The sequence below is a fragment of the Maniola hyperantus genome, chromosome 12 (genome assembly GCF_902806685.2).
Source record: "Maniola hyperantus chromosome 12, iAphHyp1.2, whole genome shotgun sequence".
Classification (NCBI taxonomy): domain Eukaryota; kingdom Metazoa; phylum Arthropoda; class Insecta; order Lepidoptera; family Nymphalidae; genus Maniola; species Maniola hyperantus.
In genome coordinates, this window is record NC_048547.1 from 8,045,430 (window position 1) to 8,057,833 (window position 12,404).

At 35.9% G+C, this 12,404-nt stretch overlaps 1 protein-coding gene across 2 annotated transcripts; it reads left to right on the forward strand.

Moving 5' to 3' along the window:
• Positions 1 to 5,015: 5,015 nt before the first annotated feature.
• Positions 5,016 to 10,046, forward strand: LOC138403080 (uncharacterized). Of its 2 annotated transcripts, XM_069502133.1 has the most exons (4): positions 5,016 to 5,845; positions 6,653 to 6,859; positions 7,734 to 7,883; positions 8,190 to 9,298. In XM_069502133.1, exons 1-4 carry the CDS (start codon positions 5,803 to 5,805, stop codon positions 8,333 to 8,335), a joined length of 546 nt encoding a protein of 181 aa, XP_069358234.1. In that variant the 5' UTR covers positions 5,016 to 5,802; the 3' UTR covers positions 8,336 to 9,298. The 2 variants fall into 2 exon arrangements, 1 of the variants encoding a protein (XP_069358234.1); XR_011237365.1 differs by lacking the exons at positions 5,016 to 5,845; positions 6,653 to 6,859 and adding an exon at positions 9,870 to 10,046 and having other exon boundaries at positions 7,715 to 7,883.
• Positions 10,047 to 12,404: the final 2,358 nt, after the last annotated feature.

Consider the following 12,404-nt stretch of genomic DNA (forward strand, 5'->3'; position numbering starts at 1 on the left):
TGCATCAGGCAGCACAGTACCTACCTAGTATAAAATTAGTAGCGTAGTGCGTAGTACGGAATGCGGATTTAATAATAATAATATAGCCTAATTTTTTTATATTTTCTTCGGAGTGTAGTTTTAGAAATCACGTCATGCATTGCCAGACACTGGCACGGGGTTGCCATGATACCAACTAAAAGTGTCTGGCGATGCATGACGTAGGTACTTGCTAATACTATTCTGAAGAATGTACCTATCTATACAAAATGACTTTTATACTTAGACGTGAGATTTTTTACAAGTGTAAAAATCTTACGTCTTATTACCTGTCGTTACCTTCCAAAGCCACCATGACCCCAAACATCCGAACAAACGTTCCTTCCAGACTATTGGGAACAATACGCAGAGAAACTTTCAGCTTTTATAAAATAACTAGCTTATGCTCGCGACTTCGTCCGCGTGGACTACACAAATTTCAAACCCCTATTTCAGCCCCTTAGGGATTGAATTTTCGAAAATCCTTTCTTAGCGGATGCCTACGTCATAATAGCTATCTGCATGCCAAATTTCAGCCCGATCCGTCCAGTAGTTTGAGCTGTGCGTTGATAGATCAGTCAGTCAGTCAGTCAGTCAGTCACCTTTTCCTTTTATATATTTAGACGAAGGTCTGGCACGCACTGGCTCTCTCTCTAGTAGGTTATACCTACGTGTTCAGTTCGTAATTAGGCCTACCTAAGGCGTAGTGGGTGCCTATTGCTATAGTAATATGCATTGCATAGTGGAAGCTGGTGGTTTGGCTAAGTGATGCATGGCTCGAGTAGTTTTCAAATAGACACAAAATAATGTTTCACTATTTATTTACAATATTTTATTATATTACTAGATTTGTTCATTGAAATGGTCAAATTGAGTTCTCGTTTTAACATCTCGCGTGGTTTGACCAAATCCCTGAGGGATATAATGAAATCCCGGTTTGTACCATTCCCCTGCGACATAAATTGTGATATTATCATAAACATGCGACTTTTCTCATGCGGGCGACACGTGCCACCTCAGACACCATTGATAACTCCACAAACATTAGAACCGGGGCCCCTATAATTTAATAAAATCAGAATCATAGATAATGGAGTAGAAACAAGGCGTGAATCAGCTTGGAACTATTGAATCCGGAAAGTCCGTCAGTAGCTTGCAGACCGCCGAAGATATTATCATCCGATCAGACGTCCAGTCTAGATACTTCAGACTTCAGTACCTACTTAAGGTATTATAAAATTAGCCCACTCGGGAATCGAAACGGGAGCTAGTCAAAAAAATTAAGTCTTCGACCGTTATCTACGCAACGGTTTTACAACACGATGTTACCTTTGAGATCAAACAGTTGAAAATAAATCCGGCTCGCTAACTGTACTGGGATCCCCTTGTATTGTCCAGACATTGAATGCCATCATTGTCTACAGAAGACAGTTAAGATACAACGAACCTAGCGACTTCACAGACAAACGTTTTACAGCTCTATTTCATGAGCAGCAAGGTAAAGTTTTGTGAAACGTTGAACGATTATTCGGTTAAAGAAAAATTGTTAGATAAGATTTATATTTTTAACGGCCGTTTTTGTAAGTTTGCGCACGTGCTAAGGCCGGCTGCGTGGTATTGTATCGTGGGCAAGTAGGTTTAGGTATCTATAGTACGCGACAGGTCGAGATAGCAATCGGGGAAGGAACATCCCGCATATCCGCACAGCTCCCGAGCTAACCGGGTGCGGACGAGCGCGGTTGACGTGCAGATGTGCGGGGCGTCCCCCCGCCTCATACCCTGATTGCCTTCTCAACCTGTCTGCCAACGGAATACCTACCTAAGAAAAAAATGGATAGAGCACAAGGAAAAACAAATAGGACCTCGATATCTACTATAAGCATACGTAGGTCCATCTCCAAAATGGTAAGTAAATGGTAGGTGTAGGTATATGGTATTTTTGTCAAATAACAACGTTGCTCAGTACTTGAGTACCAAACCTACCTAAATAAGTAGGTACTAAGTAGGTACATAACTTTTATCTAATTATTATAAGTATATAATAATTTTGAATATTGAAAACGAACGTAACTAAACTTAAGTAAGACCAATGAGAGAGAGAGAGAGAGCGATAAAGAATGTAAAAAAAACATTACTGCGTACAGATCGCGCGGCGAGAGTTTGGCTTTGACCTTCGGGTGGAGGGGATTACTGCGCATGGGTACTGTCACGCACACAATACTTTTCCTTTTTTATGTACCAGGTTGGATATTTGAGTGGGTCAAAATTCATGTACAGTGGTAATAATGCTAGAAAATAATACGAAATAGATAAACTTCTTCATTTATTAAAACTATTGATAGTTATTTTACTTATATAAAATGTTTATTTCCTTTTAAAGTTTACAGAGACAGCGATGAAAATTCTAAATAATTGTTTTTTAATAAAATTATTTATTCCAAGATACATGTAAAATTAGTACATACAAACAAAAGAAAACTTAAAATAATTATTAAATACAAAAGTTAACATTAAAAAAAAGTCTTAGCAGCAGTGCTATTCAGATTCTTATATAATAAACAATTAACGAAAATAGCAATTCACTTGTGAACGTGATTGTACAAACAGAGGCAGGGAACGACTGGAGCAGTGGAGCGCCAATCAGAGCACCGCGTGCGCCTACACACCCGCCCCGCACCCCACTAATTGCCCGTTGATACCCAATTTCTGATTTCTGCGCAATAACGGTCAAAGCCAAACTCTCGCCGCGCGTACTGTACGTTGATCGCACGCGTTGCATTTGACGACCTCTCAGGCGCATTGGTGAGCGCTGTGGTCTTATTAGTGGGAGGCCATGGGTTCGATTTCCGCCAGGGGTTATTTGGTCTGGTGTAGGCTTTGGCTGTGGCTAGTTACCACCCTACCGGCAAAGCCGTGCCGCCAAGTGATTTAGCGTTCTCTGTACGATGTCGTGTATGTATACTTAGATGCCAAAGGGGTAATGTGTTTAATAATGAAACTTCCACTCTTTCCAGGTTAACCCGCTATACAATCTTAGACTGTATCATCATTCATCACTTACTACGAGGTGACATTGCAGTCAAGGGATAACTTGTACCTACCTATTGTATGAAAAAAAAAGATTTTAACGATTTTCAGATTTTTTTTTACTCGTGACAGAGATAATTTATTACAACTTGTAGGTAATAAATTATCTCTGCTCGTGAAAAGAGATGCAGGTACCTAGTACCTATTTGATATTTTTCGTATACGTCAGTACCTACTTAAATACGAAAAATATCGTATTTTTACCATTTCCATAGTATGTTTCTTGGCTACTCTTGGCTTGCACCACAGTAGTTATTGCATTTAGGAGGGAGTAGTCAACGCAGCGCGGGTAAGCGGACGGAAAGTAGTCAACGCAGCGCGGGTAAGTGGACGGAAAGTTGCGCGCGGTGAAAGAGTAAGGGAAAACTACATAAGGGCCAGGGAAGTTCTATAGTTTTAATAAAGTATACCTACGGTTTAGTGTCCTCATAATAATTTTATTTATCCGACTTTGTGACCTTGAGCGACCACCGCTTGCACCGCCTTTGGAAAACTGTGCCGAAAACCAGTTTTTCGTAATATTATCACATCACATCACATGCCTAACCATTTTTAAACTACGCCATGTATAAAGGTTTTTTTAGGTTAGCTTTAAAAATCTTTGATTTTTCGGGATAAAAAGTAGGCTGTCACTTTCCATGTCTTTAACTATAACCATGCAAAAATCATGCTAATCGTTTGATTTGTTGCGTCGTGATTGAATGGTAAACAAACCAACAAACAAACATATACCTACTTTCACATTTAGGTACCTATAATAAGGGACAAGGGTAGTGATTTTCATGGCAACCATTTCGATTTTTTTATTATTTGTTGTTATAGCAGCAATAGAAATACACATTCTGTGAAAAATTCAATTCTCTACCTATTACGGTTCACGAGATAGAGACCGCTGACTGACAGACAGACGGACGGACGGTCTCCCTATATACACTGTAGTCTGTGGGACGGGCAGACAGCGGAGGCTTAGTAATAAAAATAAAGTCCAGTTGGCAGTGTTGGCACCTTTCGGAACCCTAAAAACCAAAGAGTATGTAAGTTGTAATCACTACGTTTGAGACGGGACTTTCATACAAAACCAAAAAAATCAAAAATGTATAACTTGGATTGCATATTTCAATACCAACATTATAACACAAACATGGACAGAAAGACAGTACTACAAACATAACGGAACAAGTAGCTCTGGGATGAATCGACCTTCACCGATAGAGCAACGTTGCCAGACTTATATGAGCTATCGCTTTTACACGAATGGAGGTTCCCTGAAAAAGACGGAGATAACAATACCTCTTTGACACATACATGTACAAGAGCGGCAACACGTTATGGTTACCTCTATGTATACTAAAGGTATACTATCTCTGTGGGAACAATGGCTTAAAATAAAATAAAATATTCCAACACGAACAAAGGGGACACTTGACGGCAATGTTAGTTCCGATTTTCGCCACGTGTCAAGATAACCTTGTCGCACTGTACATACTCTTTGGTCTAATCCATAGAGTTAAGTAATAATCTTGGATGAAATTATGGAAATTAGTACCTATAGGTACATTCGTGGTAATAATCAAAAAGATCTAAAGTAGGCACAAAGTAGGTAGGTATTCAAATTCAAGTTTCTTTTGACAGTTTGCTATGGTTTACTTTGATTACTGGTCTGTGGTTTGCTTTGCTTTTTTGCACAACGTGGTAACATGACACACACATAATCCTTGGAGTAAATGCATACATGACATATGACTTTTATTTGGTCGGTGACATAGGGGTGCAACTCCAGAACATTAAAAAATCGCAAATTGAAATTCGCTTGTGGTGCCATCTAAGCGCGAGTACGGCTAAACAAATAGATAACAGTTAATAAAAGACGAAAATAGATGGCGGGCACATTGTTGTAATTTTAAATTACAAACATTTGGACAGCCACAGTCACCGTCAGTGGTGCCAGATAAGGCGAATTACCGCCATTTAGGCTACCTCGGGGGGCCAATCGGCGCCCAAAAATCCCGATTGGCTACCAGTAACCATTTAGGCTACCAGTAGGGCGATTGTCTAAAACCGGTATCAATCATTATTACAATCTCAATTGTTCTGATTGGCTGAATTTGTGCAATCCTTGTTGCAACAATGCATTGTAGCCAATAGTGAGCGAGCATTAACCAATCAGAGATGATTGTGATCGTAACATTGTAGCTGTCAAACAACCGCGGTAGGGCCCCTGGAAGATAGAAACGGGCGATTTTAGGCTACTCAGCAGGCAAAATCCTAAAACAAATTCCTAAAGGCCGGCAACGCATCGGCGGCTCCTCTGGTGCTGCAAATGTTCATGGGCGGCGGTAATCACTTAACATCAGGTGACCCGCCTGCTCGCTTGCTCGCTATATCTATTAAAAAAAAAAAAAAAACGGGCGAATTCAATTGGTAAATATCTGGCAACCCTGGTCACCGTTGAAGTTCAAAACTTTTCATGTTTTCGTGTATTGTTGTTTGTGCGGTTCTAAATATTTCTATTTCTGATAAATTTATCTGACCCTGCTTTGTTTACTGGACTCTGTGTTTCCTTTAACCACCTCGATAACTACCTAAGGATTGATTTACGGACTCGATTCATGCCTGAACGATTGACCACGGCTACGGATTACGGACTTGTTTTTGCTTTGTGAAAAGATTTTCTGTCGATAGATTTGTGCAGGGAAAATGCCACGGAGATCTCGATGTGTGTTCGGATGTGAGCAATTCGGTAAGTTTAAAATCAGCTCACTTGTAATCTAACACAAATCTCTTAAACGAGTCAAACTCTATGCTCCATTAGTACATTAGGTATTTTATCATGATACTAAATAATTCCTGCGATTTCGTCCACGTGGATATCATCCAAAAAACCATTTTAGAAATCCCGTGAGAAGTCCAATTTTCCGTGATAAAAGTAGCCTACAACCGTCTCCGATGCAAGCTATCTCTTCACCAAATAGATGATGCCCGCCACTTTGTCTACGTTGGTTTAGGGTTTTAAAGAATCCCATGGGAACTGTTTGATTTTCCGAGGCAAAAGTAGCCTATGTCCTTACCTGGATGCAAGCTTCTCTGTACCTTCTAACTTTTATCATAAACGGTTACACAAATTGACTGTGAAAAGCTAGCAGACAGACAGCCTGACATACTTTTGCATTTATAATATTGGTAAGGATTATTGACTACTAATTCTGTACATTTTTTGTTTTGTAATTAAGTGTAGGTACGTAGGTACAACATTAGATATTATTTTGAACTTTAATGACTATGGTTTTTTTATATTTTACTAGCTGCCCCAGCGAACGTCTTACCGCCTAGTCGATTTCGGGCAATTCCATAAAAACCATCCTCGTACTTCAAGGAATATTATAAAAAAAGAATTAGCGAAATCGGTTCAGCTGTTCTCGAAATTTGCGCTTAGCAACACATTCAGTGATTCATTTATATATATATATTATAGAGATTAAGTAAATAAGTACAATAAGTATAGATAATACAATAATATATTGCATATTTTATGTTACTACTTTTTCAGATGTTTTGCATCACTTTCCAAAACCTGGCCACTCCTCTTTGAAACGATTTCAACAATGGAAAGAGATAGTAGGACAAGATTTAGAAAGCAAGACTGATGATGAAATATATACGAATTATCGAATTTGCAATCACCACTTTGAAGATCGTTTTTTATACCATCACAGTAAAAGACTAGCAAAGACAGCATTTCCTTCTCTTAACCTTGGTGAGTTTTATTTATTAGTTATTACAGTAGAGAGGATTTTGAGAAATTACATTGATTGACATGTCAATAATAGGTCAAAGCACAGATTGTAGAAGCTTGAAAACACTGGCCAAGTGTGGGTCAGACTTGTGCACAGAGGGTCCCATACTTCAGTCGTATTTTTCGACGTTTTGCACGATAAATCAAGAACTGTTATGTAGAAAATAACTGGCCAAGTGCGAGTTGGACACAGCACATAGGGTTCTGTAATACACAAGAGTAAAACAGATCACTTTTCTTAACAAGCCGCAAAACTGTAGAGGTTTATTGTTAATATCAAAAAAATCGACTTGGCAGCGCTACGGGATACCCCACTTGGTATCAAATGTAATAAGTACAAATGTTTCTATGGAATCTTCAAAACTGAAATCTCCTAATGAAGTTGCAGACAGAAACTAACTATGTATAAGTCAAAGTCAAAGTCAAATGATTTATTCAAAATAGGTAATAAATTACTCTTATTGATTGTCTGGTATAGTGTTAGATTTGTAAGATAATATAGTGGTGATAATTATAACGCAAACTTAAAACTAAAGCTACGAGGGTTCCAAACGCGCCCAGGTCTGAGAAGAGCCCACAACAAACTCAGCCGGGTATTCTTTTTATTATCACCACTTTACAAATTTATTGTAACTTATTAGAACTATCACAAAGTCGTTAAGCAACTCATTCCCAAGCTTGCTTATCATTTAAATAATCCTTTACATTGTAATAGGATTTTTCAATTAGTTTACGTTTTATGAAAACTTTGAACTTGTTGAGAGACATCTCCTCCTCTATAACTAATAATTATAACATAAACACTTCTTCTAAAACTCTATTTTGCATATTTCAGGTGCCATTGATTCAAGTCTAGATGCTAATACAATAAATCAACCAGAAAGTTCTACACATAATCAATCGGTCGCTCAAAGTACCCCATCTGTGGTTCACAACATCCAAGCAGGATATTCTCAAACTCAGATTCAGAAAAAAATAATTACTAGTAAGTTGTGGCCATAAACAACAAATAATACACATACACACATACACACTGGGAGGTTACCTGGCTGGCACCCCACTAGACCTAGGTCTACTTAATTGTTATTACTTGTTTTTATCTGTATTATAAGTATTTTTTGTGTTCCTTATATGTAATTTAATATGTAATAATATCCAATAAATTTAATTTAATTTAATTAAATAAGAGATAAAAAATCTTTACTGTTTAACAAGATTTTAACAAGAATAGAGTATTGAAAATTGTCTAATAGTTAATCTATACTTAATAAAAACACCTTTTTTTTTTCAGGAAAAGCTGGTCAAAGACATGTGAATCTCAAAGTTCAGAAATTGTTAAGGAAAATAGTTAATTTGAAAAATAAATTATTCGAACAAAGAAACCAAGTAAAGATAGCAAAAAAATGTCAAAAACAAAATTATTTAACAAGGTTCTAAAATACTTACCTATGCCTGCTCAAACACTTGTAAAAATGCAATTAACACAGCATAACAAAAAAAGCCGTGGAAGAAGATTTAATCATGCAGAAAAATTAATGTCACTCTCGATATATAAGAAAAGTCCAAAAGGCTATAACTTTTTGAGAAAAATGTTAACTTTGCCATCAAAACGAACATTACTGGATGTCCTTAAACAAATAACAATTAAACCAGGCTTAAACCCTGCGATAATTAAACTTTTGAAAAATGCGGCAGACAAATTGGGGATGGAGCAACGATTATGTGTATTAATCTTTGATGAAATGTCTTTGTCTCCATCCCTACATTTCAATACAGCATTCGATCAAGTAATCGGATTTGAAGATTTTGGGGGAAATGAAATTACAGAGAATATTGCTGACCATGTTTTGGTATTCATGATAAAGGGGCTAAAAGCTAAGTTCAAACAGCCAATTTGCTATTTGTTTTGCAAAAGTGCCACAAAGGCAGTAATATTAAAAAGGTGTATTAAAAACATAATTACACAAATTAATCAAACAGGATTGGCTGTCGTCTCAACTGTCTGTGATCAATCTACAATTAACAACAAAGTTATAAATGAGCTGATAAAAGAGACTAAAGTAGATTGTCTTAGATTAGGCAACGAGCCTAGGGATAGTAGTTTTGCTGTAGAAAATAATAATATATTCCCCTTATTTGATCCCCCACATTTGTTAAAAGGAATACGAAACAATTTACTGACAAAAGAATTAAGATTCACACAGGAGGACGAAGTAAAGACTGCTAAATGGATACATTTAAAGCTTCTGTTAGATATTGATGCAGGAGAAGATGACTTACGAATGTGCAACAAGTTAACAGAAGCTCATGTACTCATAGAGAAAATTCCGAAGATGAAAGTAAAACATGCTGCACAAGTTTTTAGTCAGCGTGTATCAGGAGCGCTACGATTTTGTGCAAGTAAGTACTGTTAATGTTCTGAAACTTTTAAAGACCTGATATTTGAAGACCTTCTTCACTTTAGAATTAATTCATCAGACTTTGGTACTACTTGACTAGCAAGGACTAATCTTATTCTCAATAATTATTTATTAGCAACATATATGGCGCTATTTTACATCTGTAATGTGATGATAGTGCAACTTTAAAACATCCACAACTCCATACTAATATTATAAATGGTTGACGCCAGCTCACTATTGGCTACAATGCATTGTTGCAACAAGAATCGCACAAATTCAGCCAATCACAACAACTGAGATTGTAATAATGATTGATGCCGGTTTTATGAAATCGACCCACAGCCCACCCAATTTTGACGTTTGGTATACAAATAACTTCTTAGGGAAGGACACTACTTTTTTCTCTGAAAATCATAGAGTTCATAGATTTTAAGAAACCTAAATCCACGCGGGTGAAGTCGCGAGCATCAGCTACAAATCCATGTAAATGTGGCCTGACATTTATGTATAAAAAAATATATTTAAGTATTTATTTAAGTATTTAATTTTTAATCTTTTTTCTTTTTCAGAAAATAATTTACTACCACAAGAGTGTGCTGACACAGCCGACTTGCTGCTATTATTTGATCGTCTTTTTGACTCCTTTAATGGAGGGTCTTATAAAAAGACCCATAAAATATATAAAAATTGTTTGAAAATGAACTCTGACCATTTTAAATTATGGGATGAAAGTGTGCCAATATTAAAATCATGCGATTTAAGATGGAAACAAAAAAAAAAGATGGAACAGTAAGTATTCGTTATGAACAGGTTCCATCAATTAAAAATTGGATCCACAATATTAAAGTTATGAAAGAATTGTGGCTATATCTAAATGAAAAACATAATGTAACTAGTTTGTTAACGCGCTGTTTTAACCAAGATCCTGTGGAAAACTTTTTCTCCTCTGTGAGGAGCCACGGGGCTAGAAACACAAACCCTACCTGCCAGCAGTTTGAAAGTATTTACAAAACATTACTTGTAAATAATTTAAATTCAAGTCACTCATTAGGGGCTAACTGTGAGGAAGATCCTAACAAAATGTTACAAAATTTAGATTGTCTTTTGATAGAAAATGACATCAAAGAGCCCCCGATGAGCAATGAGCCAATGGATACAGATCTAAGTATAGAAAATTTGGCAGATAGTAGTTCAGAAATTGGAGACAAATTAATAATCTCTGAAACTAAAAAGTATGTGACAGGGTTTGTCATAAAAAAGCTAAAAAGGAATGTGTGTAAATCTTGTATAAAATGCAATAATGAATTGTGTGACACCACCCCACCTCAAGCAGATGAATACATACATTCTATCGATATCACAAGGAGATCTCTTTACCGACCCTCGCGTAACTTTTCAAATTGTGTGAGAAATATAATAAAAATAGTAAAAAGCATGTTAAAAAATGATCCTGGGAAAAGTGGCAAAAGTCAAATGATAAAATTATTAGTTGATCAGAGTACAAGTTTTGATTTTTTAACATGTGATACACACAAAGTCAATTTGAAAAATTATATAATAAATTTTGTGATCAAATTGATTATTCACAGCTGGTGCAATAATGTAAATAAAATTTTAAAAGGTAAAAATTCAGATACTGAAAATGATAGCATAAAAATTCAGGCGTTGAGATATTATCAAACACATAAAGGTAAATAATCTATTTTATGCAATCTAATGAAATCAGTAGTTGAATTACAGACTTCGTTTGATAAAACTAGCTTATGCTCGCGACTTTGTCCGCGTGGACTTCACAAGTTTCAACCCCCTATTTCACCCCCTTAGGGGTTGAATTTTCAAAAACCCTTTCTTAGCGGATGCCTACTTCAAAATAGCTATCTGCATGCCAAATTTCAGCCCGATCCGTCCAGTAATTTGAGCTGTGCGTTGATAGGTCAGTCAGTCAGTCAGTCACCCTTTCCTTTTATATATTTAGATAAGGGGAATCATTCAAGCTTCTGTCAACTATTGCACATTCGTAAGTCATCTTCTGCATCAATATCTAACAGAAGCTATATCCGTTTGGCAGTCTTTACTAAATTGTTTTCTTTAGTAAATTGTTTTGTATTCCTTTTAACAAATATGGGGGATTAAATTGTTAATTGTAGATTGATCACAGACTCTTGCCAATCCTGTGTGATTAATTTGTGTAATTATGTTTTTAATATTACTGCCTTTGTGGCACTAGTCAAATATAATATAATCTATATATAAAAGGAAAAGGTGACTGACTGACTGACTGACTGACTGATCTATCAACGCACAGCTCAAACTACTGGACGGATCACGCTGAAATTCGGCATGCAGATAGCTATTATAACGTAGGCGTCCGCTAAGAAAGGATTTTTCAAAATTCAACCCCTGAAGGGATAAAATAGGGGTTTGAAGTTTGTATGAAACTCTGTCAGTTTTGAAGTGTCTATAAAGTTTTGTAGTTAATATTTTTGCAATTTGCAGTATGACATATTTTATTAAGCTCATATGTTAAAATCTCATTGTTAAAGATCAACTCTAAGTGTGTGAAACAGGGGTTCAAAATTTGTGTAGTCCACGCGAACGAAATCGCGGGCATAAGCTAGTAAACATAAATTCCCATCAATAAAATCAATCTAGTAGATTGGTTTTATTGATTACTTGATTTAGTATAATTTATGTTTATTATTTTACAGTTTATTTACAGGGAATTTTATTTAATATAATTTATGTTAATTTTTTTTATTTTGAATATTACAATAAAACTTAAAGCTAGCTTTATGTTAATTATCTTTGGCTCATATAACAATTATTTTATTGTTTTCTGACTACACAAATACACCAATTGTGGTAATAATTTGAAAATTATTAAAAGTAAATAACCGAAAATGTTAAATTTGAATAGTAATTATTTCACAATCTTGCGGGTCTTGAATTTGGGTATGTATTTTATAGTGTTTACATACACTTCGTATTGTTTTCTATTCTATTGTATTTTATGTATCTACCTAGTTACGAATTTATGATAATAAATATTTACAAAACCTTAAAACCTTTTTCTTTCTATAATATAGTTATAATTAAGTAGCTCA